This window comes from Sminthopsis crassicaudata, chromosome 2 (genome assembly GCF_048593235.1).
Source record: "Sminthopsis crassicaudata isolate SCR6 chromosome 2, ASM4859323v1, whole genome shotgun sequence".
Classification (NCBI taxonomy): Eukaryota; Metazoa; Chordata; class Mammalia; order Dasyuromorphia; family Dasyuridae; genus Sminthopsis; species Sminthopsis crassicaudata.
This window is the reverse complement of record NC_133618.1, coordinates 561,015,897-561,042,784: the sequence shown is the minus strand read 5'-3', so window position 1 is coordinate 561,042,784 and position 26,888 is coordinate 561,015,897. Positions and strand designations below refer to the sequence as shown.

General features: G+C 37.2%; 1 protein-coding gene across 1 annotated transcript in view; it reads left to right on the top strand.

Annotated features, from left to right (window-relative positions):
• ST8SIA2 (ST8 alpha-N-acetyl-neuraminide alpha-2,8-sialyltransferase 2) overlaps positions 1–20,478 on the top strand; it is a 40,189-nt gene extending 19,711 nt beyond the window's left edge. Inside the window, exons 4-5 of the mRNA XM_074295080.1 lie at positions 2,125–2,418; positions 20,066–20,478. Coding sequence (XP_074151181.1) covers positions 2,125–2,418; positions 20,066–20,351 — 580 coding nt within the window. The 3' untranslated portion in view covers positions 20,352–20,478. The remainder of the gene's footprint in view (positions 1–2,124; positions 2,419–20,065) is intronic.
• Positions 20,479–26,888: the final 6,410 nt, after the last annotated feature.

Sequence of the window (26,888 nt, the reverse complement as noted above, 5' to 3'; positions counted from 1 at the left end):
ACATAATGAATCAATGACAGAAAGACATGGGTTCAAATCTTACCTCTCACACTTTAATATATGTAATGATATCTTAACTCCAATTCTCTTTGTCAACTCCCTAGAGCTCCCTCTCTATTAACTAAGGTTAAGTATCTGTACTTGTAGAAGAAATTCCCCAAGAAAAAAATTCTTTCTTGTATTCCTATAAATATCAGGAAACATAATGGGAAGCCTAGATATCAATATGGAAGAAGCCTAGATCAGATGTACTCTTTCTTCTCTCCCTGACTTACCAAGGTATTAAAGTTTTTGATGAATTGGATTATTTGCAAAGTCTATCTAGTGTTAAGAATCTCCCCCATCATTAACATCCCAAATATATTCACAATGGACAATGAGGCCCTAGAAACTGTCCCTAAAGTACATTTATACTCCTGGGGAAGGTTTAGAGGTCCTAGGATCAGTTCCAAGCTTAAGAATTTATAGTAGGCATTTGGAAGCCCAATACATCTTAAGTGTACACATGCATTAAAGCAGCATCTTGAGACAAGAATTGTTGTCATAGAGCATTCAGAACATCTGATTTGTTTGACTTTTAAAGTCCTTCACAACTTTGCTTTTTCCTGCCTTTCCATTCTTCGTATACTTTACTTTTTTCTTCAAGCTCAATGACCCAGAAATACTGGCCTCCTTGCTGTTCCTTGTATAAGACACTTCATGTCTAAACTCCAAGCTTTTGCATTACCTGTCTCCCATCCCTGAAATGTTCTCCTTTCTCTATTCTGCCTATTCATTTCCCTGGTTTCCCACTTTAAACCCCATCTTCTGCAGGAAGCTCTTAATAGTCCCTCATACTGTTAATTCCTTCCCTCTGAGATTACCTCTAATTTTCACTATATATATATATTTTATTTGTACAAAGTTGTATGCATGTCACTTCTTCTATTAGAATAGGAGCTCCTAGACTGAGAGTGGATTGGAATATAATATTTCCTTTTTTGTGGTTTACTTGATTTATTTTTCTTTCTGATGTTTTCCCCTTTTGATCTGATTTTTTTCTTGCTTAACATGACAAATATGGGAACATGTTTAAAAGAATTGCACATATTTAAGCAATATCAGATTGTTTCTCTCTTGGGAAAGGGGAAGAAAAGATGGGGAGGAGAAAAGTAAGAAAAGAAGGAAGAAAATTTTGGATTACAAAGTTTTATAAAAATGAATATTGAAAATTATCTTTTATATGTATTTGGAAAAATAAAATACTGTTTTGAAAAAAAGAATGGGAGCTCCTTAAGAGCATTTTAAAAATAGCTTTTCACATCTCTAATAACTAAATATACATTCTGATTTCCATAGCAGTTTTTTTTTTCCAGAAGAACTTTTCCACTGGCAATTATAAAGCCCTATTACTAACTGAGAGTGATAAATAATTACCCCTCAGTTGTGGTTACCACTAATCAAATACTTGAAGAATAATCCTGATTGATAGGAGCCTGGATAAAATGGGAAAAATAAAGGAAAGAAATAAATGTGAATCACCAGGCACAAAACTAGAGTACAAAAAGTTGGTGGATATCCTTATAGGGTACTTACTAGGCCTTAGAATGTGAGGTGGACAATCCTAGAAAGTTGACCTGGGCTATGGTGAAATGTCCTCCAAATGCCAACCTCATCACCACTGAGTAGAGGACTATCCTGATACAGAGAAAGTCCTTGGTAAGTGGTTTTGGAATTAAATTGTGGGAATGGGATAAGATTTATCATTTGATTGGTGCTAGAAATCATTTCTTCCTCCTGTAATCTCATGTGCTATATACTCCCTTTGTGCTTTTGTACTTGAATTTGTATGCTAATCTGTGAACCTATTACTTTCCCCTCCTAAAGTTGAAAGTTTGAGGTTGAGACCCCATTGATCAACATAAATGTTCTTTCACCTGGTACTATACACATACTAGACACTTAATAAATGTATGTTGAATGGTTGACTAAAGAAATGGTTGAATAAAGAGAATAATGAATAAAGAAAAAAGCAATTATGATGTGTTTGCTATATATCAGCACTGAAACAAATAGGAAGAAAGGGGAAATTATAGAGATCCTACTACTTTCTGGAAATTGTAATGCTCATTTTTCTATTTTCAGGTGCAACCTAGCACCTGTCCAGGAGTATGCCCAAGATGTGGGCGTCAAGACTGACCTGGTGACCATGAACCCTTCTGTCATCCAGAGGGCCTTTGAGGACTTGGTCAATGAGACCTGGAGGGAAAAACTTCTTCAGCGCCTGCACAGCCTCAATGGCAGCATCCTGTGGATTCCTGCTTTTATGGCCAAAGGTGGCAAGGAGAGAGTAGAGTGGGTGAATGAGCTCATCCTGAAGCACCACGTCAATGTGCGAACAGCCTACCCTTCATTGCGCCTGCTACATGCTGTCCGAGGGTAAGAGTACCTCTCCCTAAGGCTAAAAGATGATGTAGTTGACAAAGATGTGGGCTGGACATATGGTCTGTTTATCATCATATGGAGCCTCTTGCAATTTGGGCTACTAGTAATCAAACTGGGTCTTCTTGCCTACATGATATCATGTCTATAAAGAGAACCAGGAAAATCTTTAATTAAAAAACATAAAGGAAAATGCTGAGACCTTTAGATTAAGTCATTAGTGATTATATTTTCCTTTCAGGGGTTGTCCCTGAGAAAGAGTGAATTGAGAAAAGGATATAGAAGGTTACCAGAAGGCTCTGTAGTGCTCCTCTGACCCTCATCCATCCTGAGTCAGTGGTGATAATAAATCACCACCATCTGTTGGTTCTTCACCAGCCCTAGCCAAATAAGTTGACATTCACACAGCATTCACATCACAGTCTGCTGATTCTCTCCACCCCTTAATGTAATATGGCATCTATCAGCCTGGCACTTGCACTGGTATATCGCGCCATCTAGGGCAATCTCCATGGAGAGACCTAGAATTAAATAGCAAATATCCCACATTCCCCAACTTCATAACATATGCTCAGTTCCTGAACCTTGTTGCCCTTTAGAACAAATGTGAGGTCAAAACCTCTAGGAGACCTAAAAAGAAAATAAGACCAGGTAGTCCATTGTAACTTCCATGCTTGCCCCTAAAATATTATAAAGCCCTCATTTGGATCCAAAATGAAAAGGAATTTACATACTAGTTAAAGGGAAACTCTCAGATTCCCTCAGTTTTCTTATGTATGATAAGTTATCAAATATTACCCGTGACCTAGGCCTATGAACAGAACCTTCATGCAGGAACTAGTGAAACTGCAATTTTCTCCATCCTGTGAGAAATAATGACAATAGCTCACATTTATGTAATACTTTCAGCTTTGAAAAGGGAATTACATAAAGTATTTCATTTGATCCTCACAATCATCCTGTGAGGTAGAAACTATTTTTTTTTCCATCTTATGGATAAGGAAACAGAGGCCAGGATCATACAACTAGTAAATATCTGAGGTAGAATTTTCACCCAGGAATCACTTTCCTGACTACAAGTACAGTATTCTGTCTACTACCGTCTGTTGCCTCTCTGTGTAGGATAAGTAAATAAATTCAAGAGAAGTTTCAGTCCTGACAGATATCCAATGGTAACTAAGGAAGTCTGAGCTCCATTCCTAAATATTTGATATTAATATCAAAAAGGACAATGCCTTCTCTCAAATCTCTCATTGTGCTGTCAGGGACAAAATATATAGTTTAGTAAGTCTGACCCAAAAGGACGATTCTTAAAATTCATATGTTTCATAATAATCCTTCCCTTTGGGAGGCAACTTAACTTAAATGTCTTGTTATGGGTCAGAAAGGATTAGTGAGAAAGAAGAGTAGCCTGCAGGTAAAAAGGAAAAACATTCTTGAAAGGGAACTTGGCAGGGGGCAAAGGACCATGGAAGGCAGAGTTATTTCTAGCTATAATTGACTTACTTTCATCTGTCAAAATTGCTCTAAGCTCCTGTAATAAGCTCTTTAAACAAATAGGCTGCTAATCCTGAGATTGTGGCTCTTTCTATGCCAGAAACTCCCAGTAGGTACACTGATTGAGAACTAAGCTATATCGATGCAATCAAATGCCACGGTGAAATGCAAACATTTATTAAGCACCTACTATATGCAGGCACTGTTTTAGGTACTGGGATAACAATTCTTTCTCTCAAAAACTTACATTTATTTTTCTTGGCAAAAAATAGTTCTCAGCTCTGAACCAAAAAAAGGAGAAAAAACTTTTTCTTTAGTTGAGCCATAAGATTTGTGGATGACATAATGGAGCAACAGCAGAATGTCAGTGAAGGGCATACGATTCTATATCATATATCTCATCTATAGATTTGGATAGAACTCACTTAGAACTCCTTCATACTCTTGGACTCAAAAACTAAATTTCCCAAGTACAAAATAGTGGAATCATAGATATAGCAATTCAGCATGTATATATACCCAAATAAATATACATAAACAAATAAGTAAGTTACCTGCAAGTCTGATCTAAATCAATAATGTAAAGTGGAAGCAGGAAAATAAATGCTTTCAATAGCAAGACATTGTTCCACTGAACACTGTCCTGTTTAGACCACATCTGGAATAGCGTGTTTATTTCTGGATGCTATAGACTAAGAAAAACACCGAGAAACTGGAGAGTACCCCAGCTCAGAGTGACCAAAATGATCAAAGGCCTTGAATTCAATTAATAACGATTAGTTGAAGGACTTCAGGATGTTTGGGTGAATAAAAGAAGAATTATGGAAGATATGGTAGCTGTGTTCAAATATTTGAAAGGTCATATGAAAGATGACATGAATGAGTTATACTTGGCCCCAAAGGACAGGAGTAGGAACAGTGGACAGCAGTTGTGAAGAACAGATTTAGACTTGAAAAGTGGGGGTGGGGTGAGACAGACAAAAAAAACTTATCAGAGCTATCCCAAAGTAGAACAGGCTGCCTTCTCAAAAGATAATAGGTTCCCCTTCCTTAAAAGTCTATAAGGGAAACCTATATGGTGACATGTCAGTCCGTATATGACAGAAGGGATTCTGGTTCAGATGTACATTGCTGACGCCTTCCAGCTCTGATGTTCCTGTGTTTGGGAAGCTCATCATTACTCTCTGAGAAATCATATAACCATCAAATGAATGTGGGTGAAGCTCCCAAGATAATGACTATAGATCTTTCGGATGAGAGCTATGTTTGGTATCGATATCATAAGCTGGGAGACTTCAATAAACCAGAAGGGAGAGAGGAAGAAGAAGGCAGTTGGAAGCAGTTGCAGTTGTCTCAAAGAGGGAAGAGCATTCCTAATGGGCGAAAGTATCCAACAAATGCCTGTCAATTGAGTGGCCATGTGTTTCTCTTGGTGACATTTGATCTGCTAAAAGACATTTGTGCAGCTTCCAAGAGTGATGGCTAGCTCCCATCTTTATGTTGAGAGAATCACACTGATACATGTCATTCTGTCATCATTCCTCTTCAGTCATGGGCATCTAAGCAGATTAGTCAAGTAGTACCTTGAAGAGAGAATTGAGAATTAGAAGAAAATAAAAGATTGAACTGACAGCCTTGTATGTGAATCCCTGGACCAGGAGCTGACAGGAACTAAGTCCTACCATTGCAGAGGTCAGGGACCTGACAGTCAGACTGGGCTGGCTCCCTCAACGTGGACTGAGGTAACATGGGAGAGCAGCTGGCTGGCCCTCCCTGCCGAGTGTTAGAATGCAGAGGGCCAGTCTTTTGGCAAGTGAGGTGAGAAATGGGGGAAGAGTTCCACAAATGAGTCACAGAGGTAATTGGCTGTGGCAGTGAGAAGTGGGAAACAGGAGAGTCAGCAGCTGGTCCCGAATAGATCTAATTCAATTACGGCAATGGAGAAGGTTGGAACCCACAGAGAGAATAGCCCCCTCAGCCAGAAAAGCTACACACTGACCTACTCAGCCCCTCCAAGTCTCTTACTTCCCAATACATTAGGTGTAAGGGAACTGATGTAAATTGATGTCTAATTAATGGCTCCTGGATGCCTTGCTGATTTCTTTAAGACCTGTCCCCTTTGTACAGACATCCACAGCCAGGGCAGAAGAGATACTAAATTAAGTATTTAAGAAAAGGTGTTCCCGATGGATCCCTGTGACTTATCAGCTTGGTGCAGAAACCAACTGGCCAGTGGCCAGGTCCGAGAACTCCTGCTAAGGTCAAGGCAGTCCCTTCAAAAACAAAATGAAATAAAGAAAAAAAAAAGAGAGAGAGAGAGAGAGAGAGAGAGAGAGAGAGAGAGAGAGAGAGAGAGAGAGAGAGAGAGAAAGAGAGAGAGAGAGAGAGAGAGAGAGGAGAGAGAGAGAGAGAGAGAGAGAGAGAGAGAGACGAGAGAAGAGAGAGAGAGAGAGAGAGAGAGAGAGAGAGAGAGAGAGGAGAGAGAGAGAGAGAGAGAGAGAGAGAGAGAGAGAGAGAGATCAAAGATCAGGTTGGTCATGACTACTCTTCAAGGTATTTTTTATATCTTTTAACTAACTATTTGACTTCTTGTCCTAGTACTATCTTTCAAAATCAAGAAACTATGCAGGGCAATGTGTCTACTGAGACTCTTAGGTAAATGTTAGATCTGGGATCAAGCTAATTTGCTCCAGTCTGGTTTCTAGAACCTAATTCCAGTTTTACTTTTAAGAGTTTCTTCTCCTCATTAGCTTTTTGTATTTGCTTTTGCACCACTCTTAATTTTTTTCTAATTTTTCCTCTATCTCTTTTACTTGATTTTCAAAATTCCTTTTGAATTCTTCCATGGCTTGAGCCCAATTCTTATTTTTTCTTGGAGGCTTTGGATGTAGGAACTTTGACTTGTAATTATCTTTGGCATGTGTGTTAATTTTCTATGGTCAGAAACTTTTTTTTGTTGTCTATTCACTTTTTTTAGCTTATTACTCAGCTTTTAACTCTTTCTTTAAGTAGGGCTCTGGTTCCAAGGTGGAGGGGACACTGTCTCAAGCTTCTGGATTTTTGTGAAGCTGTTTTCAGAGATCTTTCTAGAAATCTGACCACAAGCACTATTTTCTACCCTGGAATGTTAGGAGTGGCCCTGCCCCACTGTAGCTGTAAAATCTAATGTGCTAAAGAAACAAGAGTCCTGCTTTGCTACTAATGGGGCCAAGGCTAGGACCAGGGCTGCATTGGCCAGCCTATATTGGGATTGCACACAATATTTTTCAAAGGAATTGCACAAAGCTATAGTGCTTACTTCCCTCTCTGAGATGATCGTGGAGCCAATTTCTTTGAAGAACAAATATTTTCTTGGTCCTTATGAATTTTGAGTTATGTTTAATTACCCCAGGCCCCAGAAGATAACTACAAGGCTGATTACTATCCCAATCTAGCAATAGTGACAATAATCTTTTGCTAAATTTGATAAAAGCAGTTATTGACTCACAACAGCAATAATGCAGAAAATTTCCAAACTGGAAGGAACTTCAGAGATGACCTATTCCAACCTTTTTGAAGCTTTTTATAGCTGAGGACACCAGAGTTCACAAAGATTGAATGACTTGGCAGGGGTTTCACTGGTAAAACCCTTACCTGGAACTTTATTTTGTGATTTTCTTCACAATCTCATATGGAAAAGGAAAGAGCACGTTTGGAGAATCTGGGATACTTCAAGTAAAGGAAAGCAGCAGTTAAGAATGTGACCAGCAATTCATACCCAACAATTTAGTTAATTATATTTCATACATATGTGTCTATACCTCCTCAAAATCTAGACCATAATATTTATAGGAGTTAATACGGTAAAATTAATTAATGTTCTTCATGAAATACAATTTTTTTAACCAGATACCAATTGGCATTGCTAATAAGTCATTCTTTGGCTCCAAAATCAATTGTACCAAACTTGGAATCTCAGGAGCCCACAAGTAAATAATAGTTCTAGTGTAGAACTGCTCTAAACTTTCTATTCCATTGATGAACTAGTTTGTGATTTGGGATCAGAGAGGAGGGAGAGAAAAGAATGGGAGGGGTTCAATGAAATTTAGATCCTAACATTGATTTAAACCTTCTTTTGTATTACCAAAATTCCATTTTTGCCTTCAAATTGATAGAAACATGTCAAATTTTGTAACATAACTTTTACTCTCAGCTGGCTTGTTTCTTATTTTTCTGATTGAATTAGTTGATAATCTGAGTTTAATCTTGAAAACTCTTCATATCACAGGAACCTCCAAACTTCTTACCTCTCTTACTTTCTCCTTTCCTCCACAGTGTTTTTTTAACCATTATTCTGTGAACTCTCTTAGAGTTTTTCTTAATAGTCCCACAGTTTTTTGGCTCTTTTGCTGCCCCTTTTTTTTGGGGGGAAGTACCTTTGAAAATATACATGTTTATAGATAAAATGTAAGTTTTTTTCAGAAGTATGTATTGAAAAACTCCCTGGCATTCGAGTCAGAGGACCAGGGTTAAAAATGCAGTTCTGCCACTTATTAGCAAAGACAAATAGCTTCAGTTCTTTAAAAAAAAAATTAATAAAGAAATTGAACTAGAAAAGTCTTCAAAATCTATGATCCTAGGTTGTTGGGTTTTTTTGGGGGGGAGGGGGTGGTTGGTGAGGCAACTGAGGTTAATTAACTTGCCTAGGATCATACAATTAGTAAGTGTAGTCTGAGGCCAAATTTAAATTCAGATCCTACTGACTTTTGCCAGTGCTCTATCCACTGCACTATCTAGCTGCCCCTATAATCCTATTTTTTAAAAAAAGAAAAAATTAATTTCTTTACCACCTCTTGCAAACTGATTTTTAATAGAATAATTCAAAAAGGAAAGCCTGGCAGCCAAACTAGATAATTTCTACCATCTTTCAAAATTCCACTTTTTTTTTGATGTATGTATTTAATATTTTCCCCAATGATATTCAAAATAAATTTTTACATTTGTTATTTAAAAAATTTTGAGTTCTAAGTTCTATTTCTAATTCCTACTCACATTTTAAGAAACCACATGTGAAGTTATGCAAAACATTTCCATAAAACTTAAGTTGTGAAAGAAAGAATAAATCCCCTGCCCTAATGAAAGTAAAAACCTTTAAGAAAAAATTTAAGTTAAACAAAGAGAGAGAATGCTTTAATGTATATTTAGAAACAGTCAATTCTTTCTCTTGGTATGGACAGAATTTTTCATAAGTCCTTCAGAGAAATCATGGATGATTGTATTTCCAAGAGTAGCAAAGTCATTTATAGCTGGTCATCCCAGAACATTGCTATTACTGTGTATACAGTATATTTCACTTTGCTTGGGTTCATGGAGGGCTTTCCAGCTCTTTTTCTTCTGAGAGCATATTGCTCACCATTTCCCAAAGAACAATAATATTCCATCACAAACACATACCACAGTTTATTGAGTCATTCCCCAATTTTTGGGCACCACCTCAATTTCCAAAATTTCCATTTTTCTATGTCAGATGTATATGGCTAGACTGAAGAAGGTTCATACAAGTCTAGAACTTTTTTTAGAAACTCAAAGTTCCAGACAAATAATAATAATCAATAGTATTTATATAGTCCTTATAACTCATTTAATATTTTTAACAATCATAAGGTAAATATAATTATTATTCCTATTTTACAGATGAAGATTAAGTGGCTTGTTCAGGATCACACAGCTAGTGTCTGAGGCCAAATTTGAACTCAGGTTTTCTTGTGATTCAATTGCATCAAGCAACTGCTTTTAATAAAAGCACTTGAAGTTCAGGGATTATTTCATTTTTTACTTTAGTCTCCAGTGCCTGACATATTGTGGGTATTTAATAAATGATTGTGGATTGAACGATATAATTAACTTTACAGCTCATGAAATACTTTTCATAGAAGAATACTTCAAAGTAGATGGATATGTTATTATGAGCTCCATTTTACAAGGAGGAAATTGATTTGTCACTAATTTAAAGAAACACTATTATTTGTCATTGCCAAGATTCAAACTCAGGACCCCTGAGTCCAAAACTAGTGTTCTTAAGTTAGATAATATTTGTTAAGCACTTAACACAGTGTTTTAATACGAGAGTCCAAGTAAATTTTGATAATCCACATTTGTTATTCAATCATTTTCAGTCATGACCAGCTCTTCATGATCCTATTTGGGGCTTTCTTGGCAAAGATGCTAGAGTAATTTGCCATTTTCTTCTCCTCTTCATTTTACAGGTGTAGAAAATGAGGCAAGTAGGGTTAAGTGACTTGCCAAGGTCATCCAGCTAATAAGTGAGTGAAATTGGATTTGAACTCAAGAATTTGAGTGTTGCTGACTCTGGGCTCATCATTCTATCCATCATACTAAGCAGCTGCTTTAAATGAGATATCTGTAAACAATTAGCACAGTGCCTGGCACTTACCTAGTAGATACTTAATAAATGCTTATTTAATCTTTCCCTTCCTTCTTTCAACTACATCAAACTGCCAGAGATTCAGTCCTTTTCTCAATCAATACTGAAAAAAAAATGGTTATCTCAATATAACGCTTTAAAGCGTACAAGGTTTTGTTTTGTTTTTTACTTTCTTACAATTTTACTGTACTTTTTATTTTTTACAATTTTATAACCTCAGTCTTACAACTGACCAGGGCTTTCATTATTGTAGTAGAGAGTCAACTCTACTTTTGTAAGCTACAGGGTTCCTTTCTTTCATGGCATCCTGGTAAAGCTCAGACGACCTGAATTTGGACCCCAGCTTTGATCCTTACTGACTAAAAGATAAATCAACTACACTGAGCCTCAATTTCCTCACCTGTAAAATCAAGATAATAATACTTATATTGCCTACAGCACAGAATTTGAGAAAAACTTTTTTTCTAAACCATAAAGGGACTTAGAAATGTAATATATTTTATATATATAGATATATCTAGATATATAGATATATTATATATATATATATATTAATAGTCAAGAGCCCATCAGAATGTTAGTGAAACTGTTTCTAGGAACTGGGCTATAGAGAAAGTCCTTTGTAAATGGTCCTTGACAGTTCTGGAATTTAAACTTATTCCACTGCCCAGAAAATCACTTTGTTCCTGCTCCATGTCAACACAAAAAGATTTTGCCATCATGCTCCAAAAGTGATAAACTTCTGATTTTGTCTTCAGACAGATAGAACCAGGCCCTGGGAGGGAACAAGACCTAAACAAGTCACAAAAGCATCCACCTGATGCTAAGGGAGAGATTGGGACCTATGGAAAAAGAAAGGAAAGGTGCAGATATTCATGTTTTATAATTACTTTTTCTGAAGTAATGCTTACTTGAGGAGCAACCTCAGTTCAGGGCTCAGTTTCTGAAGTAAATGAATGAATAAATGAACAATATATTCCCCAGGAAGAATATTAAATGAGGTCAACAGGCCTTTTTTTCTTATCTCCCTAACACATATAACGCCTGTAGAACAATATCTGGACCCTCATGCAAAGTTTTAAAGTTTAAAAAAATTATACCAAAAAGTGGTATAAATTTAATACGAGAGTCCAAGTAAAATTTGATAATCCACAATATCCCTTCAAACAGCCTCAATGTCCACCTATGCAGGCTATTTGGATAAGAGTATGCTATCTATTCTTTATTTCCAGGGTAACAGTTTGAAGAAAACAATAAACTTCCTACTAAACACAAACATCAGGAGCTCTCTCAGCTGATTTATACAAATATTCTATTCTACAAATATTTTATTTTGGCAGCTTACTAGCTGGTGCTCTATTAGCCTGTCCATTTAGACTGGACTCTCAAGAATGAGTCTAGGCTTCTGATACTTCCCAACTAATATGCCAGCTGGCCTCTCCTCCTAGCTTTGAGTACTCCATTGTTTAACAAGCTATGGACCCTACTTGTAGTCATGGAATCCTGCCACTCTTCCAAAGCCAAAGCCATCTGGTTTGATTACCAAACAGTAAGGGTGAATCACTTCACCATAGGAAATTTCCATGATATCAGAACTTCCAAAGAAAGAGTAACAATGGATCAAGGGGTTTCCCAGGCCCACTTTGTACCTATGCAAAGATAAATCCTGTCCATTCTAGCTGCTCTATTCTCTGGTTGGCTCCAGAATCTCAAACATCAGACAATCAGTTTAGAGCTCAGTTTAGAGCAACATGGGGGATGATGTGTAAAACACAGATAATTAGGATCTGGGAATTCTATTCCCAACTTTTCTTGTAACTGACCTCAGCAAGCAAGTCTTAATATGTCACTTGGCCCAGTTCAGCAATATAAAAATAGAAATGCTTCTCCCTGTGGGTTGAAGTGGTGACCCTAAAATATACTTCACATACCACATTGTGTGATGTGAGCCCTCTGTAGAGAGGGGCTATAAAAATATGAACAAGGGACAAGCATTTATTGAGTACTTTGTGGATCTAATAAAGATAGGATCTGAGTCAAAGCAAAAAGAAAATGATATAATTGATTATTGAGTGTATTGAGCACTATGTGCCAGTCACTGTGGTAAGCAGAGACAAGCCTTGCCTTCAATGAACTTGCATTCTAATGCTCTAAAGTTTTTTTGTCACCTATTTAGCTTAAAGTAATGCAGCATGCAGGGAGAGAAACTTGAGAATTCTGGAGAGAAGGCAGGTTCGTGTTACAGAAAAAAAAATTCTGCTCTTTTCATTTATTGCTATCTATGTTTGTGGAACATCATGCTTAATAGTTATTGTGATTGGTATACCCATTTTGAAAAATAATTACTGCCTTCTTGGAGATCACCCTGCCTTCTAATTAAAATTTTAGGCCTGGAATATTAAAGGTGCATCATCAACCCAGCATCCAGGATATACTCAGCTAGACTCATTTGGGGAAGAAAAATTAATTAGTTTTTGTTTCAATCCCCAGCTGTTTTGCTAAGGAAAGGAATGGTATGCTTGTTGACCACACAGACATTCTCTAAATTGACTAGAGCAACTGAAGAGATAAGGAAAGCAGAAGGAGAAAGGAAAGGGAAGATAGTGATTTGTTCCTTTTTAACCCACTTAGCTTTTAATATAAACTGCCCATATGTGGTGCTCCCTTGTTCTTGCTAACATCCCTCAGGAGTCCTAATTTACCTGTATAGTAAGGCTAGGAGATAAGGGGGCTCCTCTTTAGAAATTAATGTTTTATTCACTTTGTTACTGTCAAGCCATATGCGGGTTAGTTACAGGGGGGGTCCTGGAGCCTTTTGGAGTGCTCACTAAGGTATCAGAGTGAAGGTTCAGGATCATGCTTGCTGTCACAAAGGTGGGTCAGTCAACACATGGCCAAAAGGGTTTCTGGATGATAGAATCATACAATGTAGCAAGGGGCAAGAAGGTGACATGAGGAGCTAAGGGTAGAGATAGGCTCTAAAGAGTCAAAGAAAATAAAGAATGAATGAACAAATAAATCAAAGCAAGAAGGAATAGATGAATGAATGAACAAAAATAAGCACTGTGAAATCAGACATTCAGAGTTAGGAGACACAGGTTTCTGTCTCAGCTTCGCTAGTTACTATCTGTGTGGCCTTGAAAACATTATCTCACCTCTCTGGATCTTCATTTACCAACTTATAAAATGAGAGGGTTGGCTCAAAGATAGTGAGAAGAGAAGATGGGTTGATGAATGGGGGGAAAGGGAGCCAGAGAGGGGATGATATTTCTTTTATGTTTAAAAGGCTACATAGAAGAGGGATTATACTTGTTTCTATTTGGAACAATGGGTAACAGTTGCAAAGATGTAAAATTTAGGCTTCTTAGTAAGGAAAAATTTCCTATTATCCATGTGAGATAGTAAGAGCTCTTCCCTTAGAGTTTTCCTCCTCACAGCTCCAACTGAGATTGGGTTATCACTTATCAAATATTTTGCAAAGTATCTTCTTTTGGACTTTGGGTGGCTACTGAAATACCCTCTCATTCTGAAATTCAGTGATTCTGTGTCCCCAAAGGGACTTTCCAACTTGAATTTTCATAATCTTGTGAGTCATCTAAACCAGGAACAAAGCATGGAAGAATTGGTCTCTGTCATACAAAGAATTTATCCCCAGCTTCTTGGATAACTTGAAAATATCTACAGGCTCTTCAGCTACCATGACCTCAGAGCTCTTTAGAACATTTCTGCTATGAGCGGTACTGGCCCACCTTGGCATTTAGCTGTTTCAGGGCTTATGGCAGATACATTATGGAGTTTAGTTTATTTATTCCTTCCCTTGCAATATTTCATAAATTTGTCATCCATACTTTGTGGCTAGTTGGGCCATGCCATTTATAGTAATAGTTAACATTTATATAGCACTTATTATTTGCAAAGCACTCTGATCATCACAATAACCCTGGGGGCAACCACTATTATTATCCCCATTTTACAGATGAAAAAAAATGAGGCAAACAGAAGTTAAATGACTTTCTCAGACTCACACAACTAGTAAATGTCTGAGGCTGGATTTAAACTCAGGTTTTCCTGACTCCAAGCCTGGACTCTATCCACTATATCACCTAGCTGCCCTACTCATGTTTTGGCTGGCCTCCATTAAGAATCTGTTAAGACTGCCTGCTTCTCTAATCTACATTTTTTTCCTCTCCTTTTTACAAGCACAGAGTTACACAGGTATAAAAAAGCACCATTCCTTTGAATATAAATAATCAGAAGTTCTTGAGCTGCATGAATATTTCACTCATAGCAAGAGATTTGTCCTTTGTGAGTGTGACTTCTATAAATGGTTTGATGGATTTAAAAAAAAAAAAGATATTTCTAAAAGTATTTCCTTCCTAAGTTATTACTTCTAGGGAAAAAATCCTCAGGGGTGATTATAGATAGGATTCCTGTTTAGCTATTGGGTAGATGGTTCCTGGGTACAAACTGAAATTCTTGAATTCCTTAAAATGATTACAGTTTCTATTAATACAAAGAGATTATCAAATTATTAAAATTTGCAGACAACTTATGGAATTCAAGCCACTGAGTGGCTAACTTAATTGGTGTTCACCAAAGCTTAGAATAGTAGAAAGTACATAAAACTTGGTAGCTAGGATCACTTGGATTCAAGTCAATTCAAATCAGCTAATGTTTCATAAATGTCCACTATTTTGAAAGACTCTGTGATAAGAAATTACAACAACAACAAAAAATGAAACAGACTCTGTCCTTAATGAATTTCCATTCTATTGTCATACAACTTGACAAATCATTTAAACTTTCTGAGTCTGAGATTCTGCATTTGTAAAATGAAGGATGGTGGATTAAACTTTTTCTAAATCAAACTTTTCCTTTGCAACTCCATTCTTTTCTCTGACCTTAAGAGAACCTGGAATTTACAAGTCTAGAATCCACCCTGAGTTCTTTCTGCCAGTACCTAACTCTATGACATTCAGCAAGTAGCAACTCTCTGGGCTCATTTCCTCATATATGAAATTTGGGAACTAAATTAGATAAATTATGGAGTTTCTTAAACTTTAAAATCATTGATGGTGTGATTTTTCTTTTTTTCTCCTTTTCTTCCATTCTTCTCATACGTCTTTCCTTCTTAAAGTTGTTGAGAAAAGTATTCATAAAACCTAAATGGATTTAGTCCTGAAGGAAACCTTAGAAATCATCGACTGTCCAAAAAAGAAAGATAAAGCAACTGAATCCCATAGAAAGGAAATGACTTGCCTAAAGTCATAAAATAGCAATTAACAGAGTCTGGATTTGAATCTGAGTCCTCCAAGTCTAAAAAATGAATATCCTCACTACATCAATGAGAGAATTATTATTACTAGCTCTTGCTTCGGCCTAATCCTCTTGATTGCCTTCATAAGCAGTGTCTAGTGGTACTTGGGACTGAATAGAGTGTGAACTTTGAGATATCCTCATTTAAGCAGTGATATGAGGTGGGTTAGGCATAGATTTAGCCTATTAGTCAAATAATAGTATATAAAAATGGCACAGTAGGTGGCTCCGAGGATAGAATGCCAAGCTTAAAGTCAAAAAGATGAGTCTTCATGAATTCAAATCTGGTCTCAGACATTTCATAGCTGTATAACCCTAGAAAAGTCATTTTCTCTTTGCCTCAGTTTCCTCATATTCAAAATGAGCTAGAGAAAGAAATGGCAAATCACTTCAATATCTCTGCCACGAAAACCTCAAAAGGGGTCACAAAGAATCAAACTAAATCTGTGGCCAGAAAGATTGACAAAAGAAACACCTGAGTGATTCAAGGAAATCATCCTGTGAGGACATTTAAAGTAAAAAGATAAGTAGAAGAGTGAGGCAATTATCTGATTATTTATGTAAAAATATAGGTGTAGGAGGGGTGATGGAGTAGCTAAATTTATATCTCAGCTCTGAAGTTACTATGTGACCTTAAACAAATCACAACCTCTTTGGGCCTACTTCGTCTTTAAAATAAAATAGTTAAAGTAGATGATTTTTTTTTGAGACAGTTGGAATTAAGTGATTTGCCCAGTCACACAACTAATAAATATCTGAGGCTGAATTTGAACTGATATTCTGACTCTAAGATAGGTGCTCTAGCCACTACTCTACCCAGCTGCCCCAAACTAGATGACTTTTAAAGTAACTTCTAGGTTTACTTCTATTAATCTATGATCCTAGTTCAATTCAATTTAATAATAAGCACTTGTGTGGAAATCATTGAGTTAGACAATAGGAATACAAAAATGAACCCTGTCCTCAATGAGTTTAATATCTAATAGGTAAATAGTTATTGGGAAATTCCCAAATGATTAATGTTAAACATTCTTATTTTTCTAAATTAATGTGGTTAATTGTTATTGTTCTTCACCCTGCTTTACACATATAACTTTAGTGTGGTAGGTAAAATGTTTTTGGAATTAGTAACTTCTGCCCTAAAAATAGGAGACCCTTGTCCCAGATTGTCATGGAGACAGATGTTTCTGCCTACATTTCTCCACCACCACTACTCCTTCCAACCAATTGAAAATAACAGATTCCCAGGAGTTCAGCACAAAACTGACTTTAAATTCCTGAATTAGGACTCATTATTCTTGCATTAAGGAAAAAACAATGTGATTTATTTGTAGTCATATGACCAGTAGGTATCACAAGACAAAATTCTAACCCAGGGCTGCTACCTTGGCTGCTCTTTCTACTCCATCATGTTACTTTTTCTCCCTTCTCAAGAAAATAAGTCAACAAAACAACAAGTTTTGCTTACATGGTTACTTGATCCCTGGTTCTGTAATGCCATGTTTTTCTAACTATATCTCTATCAGCCTTCAGTGGGTGGGGAATCTCTAAAATGAATGAGCAACTATGCCAGCTGATAAAAAAAACTTCAGCTTCCCTCTGGGAAGTGGAGGCTAAACTGAGATAACCTAAGCCACATCACAGCTGAATCCTCAATGGGAAATTCCATCTGCTGGCTGAAATAGTAATAGGGAAATAAGGCAGATCAAATGGAAGGAGTGTCCCCACCCCCAGAACTTTTCTTCTTAGGCCAGCATTTATCCCAACAGAGGGTGTCTGCTCCCTATTCAATAGACCATAGTACCAGGAAATGCAGGAAGCAGGAAATTCCCTCTTTACCCTAGACATGGATATACAAAGCACTCAGCTCTCTTCTGGAAAGCTTCATTCCTTTCTTAAAATGACTGCATCATAAAAGAAATACTTTTTTAGTCTGCTGTGGCAACTATTATTCCAGCCACTGGTCCTTTCCATTTATTACTTAAGGGAGAAAGCATAATGCTGACAAAATCCCAAGTAGAACTTTAAAAAATCTCCTTCTTCAACTCACCAGAGTTCAAGAGAATCTGAGGTGATTTTCAGCAGTGTTTATGTTTACCATATGACAATGTCTATAGTTTTGTTTGTGGTATGTTTAAGTATTTATTTAGTTTTTAAAAAATACAGCTCACTTCAATCGTCTTACATCAAATGGAAAGTATTAGAGAATCACAGATATAGTAAGAACCCCAAAGAAGATCTGGTTTAATCTCTTCATTTTACAGGGAAGGAAACTGAGGCCCAGAGATGGCAAATTACTTAACTCAAAACAGATAGAAGATAATAGCTCTTCCCACTGTATCCACTGTATTTTTTTTTCTTTACAGTGAGAGTTGTTTAGGTCTTCTTAAAGTAGCAAATGGGAGGAAGTAAGGTAGGGAATCCACAGAAAGAGGCTTTGATCAGAACTCACAGTATAAGGCATTTCTTCCCTCCACCATTGAACATACTTTATTTAAGGGAGTAATCCTTAGACCATCCACTTAGAAATGATTTGCTAAGAATATTTATTGTTAACAACTATTGTTCATTTATTAAGATTAATGATTTACTAAGTGCCAAGTCCTGTATTAGGCACCAAAGATACAAAAACAAAATTTTAAATCTCTACCCTCAAGAAGTTTCTATTCTACTAAAGGAAAACAAATATAAAATTCAAACAAAGTAAATACACAAAGCAATATTTGGGGAGAGACACTAATAAAAAAGAAAATAAGGAAAGGTCTTATGGAATACAGAATGATGTCATATGCTGAGCTTTGGAGGAGCAGATCCTTAGGAGAAAGGAAGAGTCATTACATTCTTAGAATACATAGAATTGTATTTGAAGCTTTAAATACAGTAGTCTAGTAAAGTCATAGGGAATTTATCTTTAGGGATAGAAAGACAAGAAAAAGGAGGACAGACTTCTAATGTTCTGTACTTACAATTTTTATCTTTAAAGAATCAGAAAATACCTCATGGATGATCATAGCTGTAAGGAATCATGAAGATCAATCAATCTTACCCCCCCCCCATATGACAAATGAGGAAACTGAAGCCTAGATATGTTTAAATCATATGCTCAAGATCACTCCACTAATTAGTAGACTCATAGACCTCAAGCTGGAAGGAACTTCAGATATCATGTACTTTAAAAGAAAATTGAGTCCTAGAAAAATGAAATGATCTGTCCAATGTTATACATCTACTAAGTGTTAGAGATGGTGACAGAATCAGGATAAAAACTGTAGCCTGGAAAAAAAAAAATGACTCTGGAGTTAAAAGACCTCATTTTATATCTACTTATGACCTTTGTAAGTATCGCATTTCACAATTGGGAAGAATGAAAAAGTCAAAGATCAAAGATATATGGCAGTTGTGTCATAGGCTATCCTGATCCAAAATGCCGGCTACCCTCTAGTACATATATTTTACTCTGCTTATCCATCCCTCCCTACTCTCCTGAGGAAATACCTGAAATAAAATCCAGGAATCCTACCAGCCAAATCATAGATTCATGAACTAGAAGAGGCATTAGAAACTATCCAGTCCAAATCCTCCATTTTATAGATTGGTAAACCAAGGTCCCAAAAAGTGAAATGGTTTGTCCAAGATTACCCAAAGAATAAAAAGCTGAGTTGGGATTAAACATGGATTCTTTGACAGAAAAATAAACACAATCCTAATCTTACTAAACTAGATAACTCCCCATAGAAGTTGAGCCATGGGGACTGTTTCCTCAGCTGTAAAATGAGAGACTTGGATTGAATGAGCTCTAAGAATTTCTTCTAGCTCTATCATTCTAATCATTGAAGAGCAGGAAAAAATCATTTGGGACTAGAATGGGGTAATTCCATGACTGATTATTTTTTCACCTTTGTTTCTAAACTGGGGCTGGCAGGTTAGAGGGTTCTTGGAAGGGGTGTGCTTATTGTAAATGTTTAACAACTGGGACTTGTTGAGGGGGGGACGACAGGGTAGGAGTGTACTTATAGCATAATTTTAAATTCAATGTGCATTATTGACATTTTCCCACCATTTTCTTAAGCCTAGATCATCAATAAAACTACATTTGCCAATTTTCTTTTTTTTCCCCCTGAGGCTGGGGTTAAGTGACTTGCCCAGGATCACACAGCTAGGACGTGTTAAGTATCTGAGACCAGATTTGAACTCGGGTCCTCCTGACTTCAGGGCTGGTGCTCTATCCATTGCGCCACCTAGCTGCCCCTATTTGCCAATTTTCAAGGTGAAAATACTTATACTGAAAATTTAATTGTATGGGCAGGATCCAGCACACTCCAAGTTCTAGGCCATGGCAGTGTGTTTTTTTCCTCAGGAAAGAATTAATTGTGAAACTTATGGGTTTTCTTCTTTATTTTTTTTCAGATACTGGTTGACAAACAAAGTACACATCAAAAGACCCACCACAGGATTGCTGATGTATACTCTGGCCACACGCTTTTGTAACACCATCTACCTCTATGGCTTTTGGCCCTTTCCTCGAGATCAGAATCAGAACCCTGTCAAGTATCACTATTATGACAGCCTTAAATATGGCTATACATCCCAGGCCAGCCCCCATACCATGCCCTTGGAGTTTAAAGCCCTAAAGACCTTGCACCAACAGGGGGCTTTGAAACTGACCGTCGGTGAGTGTGATGGAGCGACGTAAAGTGGGGATCGATGAGGATTCCGTGGCTCACATTTCCAGCAGGCTATACCACGGGCAGATGGGGGTCGGGAGGCAAAAACAATAGAATGAGCAGAGGCTAGTGGTTTTCTTTGTTAAAGTGTAAAACAGTGACAAGAATATATATACCTGCATATATATATTGACCTGAGTATTATAACTGTGTGGTGTTCATCTAGAGTACGGCAGACAAGTTGCAGGAAGAAGGTGCTGAGGACTCACCCAATCTGAAGACACCATGTTTGAGAGTGAGAAGATTGGACTCAAAAGGAAATTAATTCCAGCACTGAATATGTAATAGTCTCATCAGCTGAAAAATTCTGGGGGCTGACGGATGAATACTAAGGCATTCATTTTCAGCTGCTCTGAGTCTCTGAGAAAAGTGGATTCTGGGTGACCCAGAACCTAGAGGTTAGCAGCTGGGCTTAGTGTTAAAAATGTTACTGTTCAAGAAAAGGGGGGAAGGGATGGGGGGTTGCTCAACAGAAAAGTGGAGCAAGAAACCAAGAAGCACAGGTTGGGGCATGTTAGCGGACGGCCTTGGTCTACTCGCTCTAAGGGAATTGTCCAGGAAACACGCTCATGGCCCATCGATGTGTTCCTGATGGGACACTTTTTCAGCCCATAAAACAAACTGAAAAAACCAGCGATGGACTTTGGCTTTTTAGTTTATGAAACCAGGATGCCAGCATGGACACCACTGATGGCTGAAGCAGAGGGGAAAAAAGGTGACCCTGAAAATACTGACCATTCAAACCAGACTGACACTTGTTTACAAAAAAAGAAAAAAAAATCTGAGATGGTCAGAGCCACACTGGGGCGTGGCAAACAATGCTTAGCCTTTTCTAGATGCTCTTTGGGGTGGGATTTAGGGGAGGGAGAAAGAGAAAGGATTACACACCTAAATACGGTGTTGAGGGGAAGAAAAAAGGATATTATAATCTGATCTCAGACCAGTCAGTCACCTTTTAAGTCTCTTTCTTGCTACTCAATGGTTAGCCCACCTTCCTTCTTGTTAAATACAAGGTCAGGGATTGGACTGAAAGCTGCCACAGCAACGAAATCCAAAGCCAAGGCTTGAAAGGGCACTGTCGAGATAAATACCATCATGATAAAATATATAAGATTGCCTTCCCTCCCTGCACACAAAGCCCGGAGTAAGACATCTGAAAGCATTTTAGACATTGTTTCACTTCTCAGCACCGACACTGTTCTGCATCTCACTCTGTGTGGTCAAAGAAACCAGTCTGCTCAGTTTCAATGTACCTTTCTTGTCAGTTTCCTGTCCTGATTGTCAGGTGGTTTATCTTGACTCTCTTGTTTAGCTTTCTGACTCTGCAAGGAGAGGTTTAAATTTTCCCTTCTCTCCCCTCTCCCTCAGCAAGTGATTCGATTATTTTAGGATTTTGTAAAATTAGACTTGTTCCTACTAAGGTTTTGTATATTGTTCCTTTTTGTAAAGCTAACTATAGGATGCAAACCACTGGATGTAACATCCCAGGGAGATGAGAGCTGAGAACCAACAAGTCACTTAAGAGTTGGAATCCTGGGCCACAGTTAGAATGGATACTGTATAGGGGGTGTGGGCTGTCTTGATTTGATTGCTGAATTATCTCTCTGATTAATAATTATGTTTTAAGATATATTTTGAAGTTATGTAAAAAAAACCAGTATCTTGAAGGGAGTTGAGAAAAGAAATCAAGATCTTCTTCTAAACATGAGACTAGGCATAATTAATCGATAAAATTCAGGACAGGACTCCGGATTAGATAGAAGCTGGAAGCTAACAGAAAGATGATCCTAAGCCATTAACCCAGGACAAAATACCCCCCAGGATAAGGCAGTGATTGCTACTATAAATTGTTTTGTTCTTTTTATTATTGTTCTAGATTTTAGATTTTTAGTTTTCATCATGAAATGAAAATTTTAAAAGCAACAGCTGCTAGCTTCAGTGAGAAGTGAATGATACAGACTCCTTAGAGGAAGTAGAAATAATTGCCATCATATCTTACACTTCTCTAAGCCTTTCATCTTGAAGATCTCAAAAGGTTTTAGGAACATTTCATTTTCAAGGTTCACAATGCCCAAGACAAAGCAGGTAAGGGTAAGTGACACTGCCAGCATTTTCTAGTTGCATTAACTCAAACACAAAGAATTTTGGTGATTAACCCCAAAACAAAGAAAATCAGGAGCAAAGTCAGGAAAAGGACCCAGCAGCCTCATGTTCTAGCTAATAGATGCAATGGAGGAGATTCTTGAAATCCAAATTGTTTACTTGAATTTTGTGGGGTCTATAATAGTTTGGGCTCCTTAAATTGAAATTAGGGGTCGTTGTATGCAGATATAACTTGAGCTGCTAATTTTTCCTTTTCCTCCCCATGGCAAAGAACAGCTATAGATTGCCCTCCTCCTGAGAGGCCAGTTTTGGTGAAATGTAATTTTAGAGAAGTAGGAAGCTGTTGAAAATCTGCCTTCATCTATTTCTTGAAAAGGGTTAGAAAGATAAAGCCAATTTTGCTGATTCTTTACTGGCCAAATGCTTTATGCAGCAACAATGACTCCAAAACCTGTTCCTTTTTCATCTGGCCACCAAGACTTAAAGGAAATAGACAATAAGTTCTTGTCTAATTGGTTTGTTTGATTAAATCATAATAATAATGAAATCTAGGGTCATGGAGTCTATCTCCATAGAGACGAGTTAGCTTTGATATATGGTATGGGGGTGGTTGGGGTAGGAGTGTAATGATAACAATAGCTCACATTTTTATAGCACTTTACAATTACAAAGCACTTTACCCACATAATTTCATCTGTTTCTTACAGGAACCCTGTGAGATAGGTAAACCATGTGAGCACTGAAAATCTTTGATTCTTGGCCCTGTCTGTGGCCTTGGTTAAGTGATGACCTCTCTGAGCCTCAGTTTCCTTATTTGTGAAATGAGGATCACACTTTCAAGTCCTATCTCCTGGAACTTTTTTAAGAAAAAGCATTTTGTAACAATATAAATCAATATACAAATGAGCCATTTTTATCATCCTTTAAGAGGAATTGGAGATTCAGATAGGTCACCTTGCCCAAGGTTACACCGTTATTCTAAGTGTCAGACCCAAGGGCTAGCACTAAGATCTTCTGACTCCAAACCCAGTATTCTTTCTACTACTATATTATGTTGCTTTCATAAGCTTACCTTGGCCAACTATATTTCAGGCATGTTGGTGACAGGGGAATCATCTAGAGAGAGTGGTAATGATCATAATATTTTCTTAGCACTTTATAATTTATTAATACAGCATATTCACCTATAGATTGTCACAAAAATTCCCTCTAACTCTAAAATTCTATGAATCCATTATTCTAATTCAATTTTATTTGAACTTCATGGTAACCCCCTATTTTATAATAGTTTTTTTTTATTTTTCAAAATACATGTAAAGATATTTTCAATATTGCATTCAATATGCAAAATCTTGTGTTCTAATTTTTTCTCCCTCTCCACCTCCCCTCTCTCCTAGATAGCAGTAATCTAGTGCAGGTTAAACATGTGCAAATCTTCTACACATATTTTTTGCATTTATTATGCTACACAAGAAAAATCAGATCAAAAGGGGGGAAATGAGAAAGAAAAAAACAAGCAAACAAAAAACAAAAAAAGTGAAAATATTATGCTGTGATCCACATTCAGAGACCATAATCCTCTCTCTGGATGCAGATGGTTCTCTCCATCACAAATCTATTGGAATTTGCCTGAATCACCTCATTGTTGAAACGAGCCACATCCATCAGAGAACAGCTCCCTATTTTAGAGATAAAGAAACTCAGGCTCAAAATGATTTGCTTGAAGTCAGACAGCAAGTACATGGCAGAGTTTGGTCTAGCATTTAAGATCTTCTGATTCCTAGTCTTGTACTCTTTCTATTATAATATTTAGACTAATCAATGCATAAATATTCCTAATACCAAAAAAATTGTTACTTCAAGAATATGCCTTATTGGCAGTGATTCAGTAGCACCCTTGTCATATTCAAAGGACATGAGTGCAAAGAACACTCTGTCCATCTGTATAATGAGATAGAGAGAATATGTTTGTGGAAGAGTATATGTTATCATGAACCAAGAGACGTATGCTTATCTGCATAAGTGAAATCTCCTGTTGGCTTGGTGGAAATGAAAGCTGTTTGAATTTTACCAGGCAGGGGTTGTTGGAGCTACAGGTCTTAATAAATCTTCTATGCTGATGTTCCAAGTGGGATAAGAAACCATCAGACCAGATGGTACAGAGACCAACCTGCTCCAGGAGGCTGCTGTTTGATAAATCTCTTCATGCCTAATTAAGGCTCTTCTTCCAAAATGAATGATGCTGAAAAGTATATTGATGTCGATCAGATGGGAATCCAGACGTGGATGTTGCTATATGAGCGTCTTTAATAGCATCCCCAATGACACCAACAGCAGCAGCTTGCCCAAGCTGTTCTTGTTCTTCATTTTATCCCATCCCAAATCAAGCCTCCAATTCTAGCCTCAGCATCTCACCTTCTGTCTTCATTGCTCTTTCAATTCAGAGAGAGCAGAGGAAACCCAAGCAGGAGTAACTGGCATCTTTCCATCACTAAACATTCTGGTATGCCACTTCCTACCTGAGTCCTGACCTAGTGAAACTTCTTAGAAATGTGTAAGTGAAGGTTAGTCTCTTTAATCTGTCCCATCTTTGAATTCCCCTACAGATCACAAAAGAAAGACAATGAGAAATGCATTCCATTTTGGTGATTGAGCAAGCTGCCAAAGAAGAGGGACTGTCCATGAGAACTGAATTGAAACCATTGTTCAGTTTTCCTTGGATTTTATGGGAGTAGAAACTGAATTGTGATCAGTAGCAGCCAGGATGATCAGACTGACTTTACCAAATGATTTCAAGGCAAGGTATACTATTTTGAAATATCAAAGTCCAAACCACAATATCTAACTAATCTAACACATTAAGTTAACTAACTACAAAATCAAACTAATCTTCACCCTTTATCAGTTGGCAATCCTCCAAATTAATAGAATAGGGATCCTTTTTGTTCTTTCTTCATCTACCAGTTCAGTGTTTATGTTTTTTAGCAAAGTCAGGCTCAACAAAAGTTGTGAGTAGCCATTTCTTCTTTTTAATAGATCTATGATCTTATCAATTTGGGTTCAGGGGTGAAGATTGCTCCCCATCTACACCTTCTTTGCTCTGTACAACTCTAGATCATGTTCTTTTATAAATCCACTACATATTATCCACCCAAGATGGCAGAACCTTCTTCTAAACTTCTTGACATTACATGGACCAGAGAGAGGGGCAAAGGAGGGGGAAAGATTTAAGCAATTATTAAATATCTTCTATGTGTCCACTAATGTGCTAAATGCTTTACAAATAGTATCTCGTTTGATCCTTATACTAACCCTATGAGGCAGGTAATATTATCCCTATTTTAAAGTTGAGAAAACTGAGGCAGACATGATAAGTGACTTTGCCCCAGGTCACACAGCTAATAAGAATCTAAGGCTGGATTTTCAGATCCAGTGCTCTATCCATTGTGCCAGCAGCTGCCTCCTTGGCATACTATAGCAACAGACTATATAAGATATTCATGTTTTGTCTCTTGTACTTGCTAATAACCGCACTGTCTCCTTTTACCAATCTGTGTCTCTCTGCTGACATTACTTTCCATTCTGCCATTTATTTGTTGGTCTAAGCCTCTCTATCACCCTTTGGAGAACTCACCACCTTAATTCCCTGGAGACTATGGTATTCCTCATCTTGAAATCATATGAGATGTCATCAAAAAATAATGACATCAAAAAGATATGTTTTTATTTTCAGGAAACAAGTTTGGTGTCACTATAAAGAATGTGTAAGTTCCTAGGTTTCTGCCCATTCCCTTCTACTCAGAGTTAGATCCAGTTCATTATCCAACCCAGATTCTATTCTAGAAAAATGGAATGTCTCCACACCATTTCTAAATATTAAAGAGATGTCAACAGATACTAAACATAAGTGACATTAAGTGACATTATATGGAAGATATTACTATATCTGGCTGATGATAGTTAAGTTTTATTTACCTTTGGAAGACTCTGAAGTTCCATCCCTTAACTTAGATGGAATCATATCATGAACTTTTGTTCTAAAATGAGATACAAAAGGTGAAATTGTTGGATAGAACTGTTTGCACAGAAAAGTGGATCATTCAAGATGATGATATTAAAGGGAAGCTGGATGTTACAAAGGATGCAACAACTAGACAATTTTCTCAAGTTATTGTGCTTGAGAAAATGGCTTGAGAAAACCCAAGACTATTTTTTTTTCATATTGCAATGGAAGTGGCAGGATTACTGGCAAGAAACTAACCTATTCAGATAATGACTCTTGGATTAGTCCCTTGATTGCTACAAGCAGAGAAGAACTGTGTAATTTTGGAGAAAGAATACTAGACCAGGAATGGAATACCTACCTGGTTTCTAAATGAGCACTGAGACCCTTTCCAGCTTTA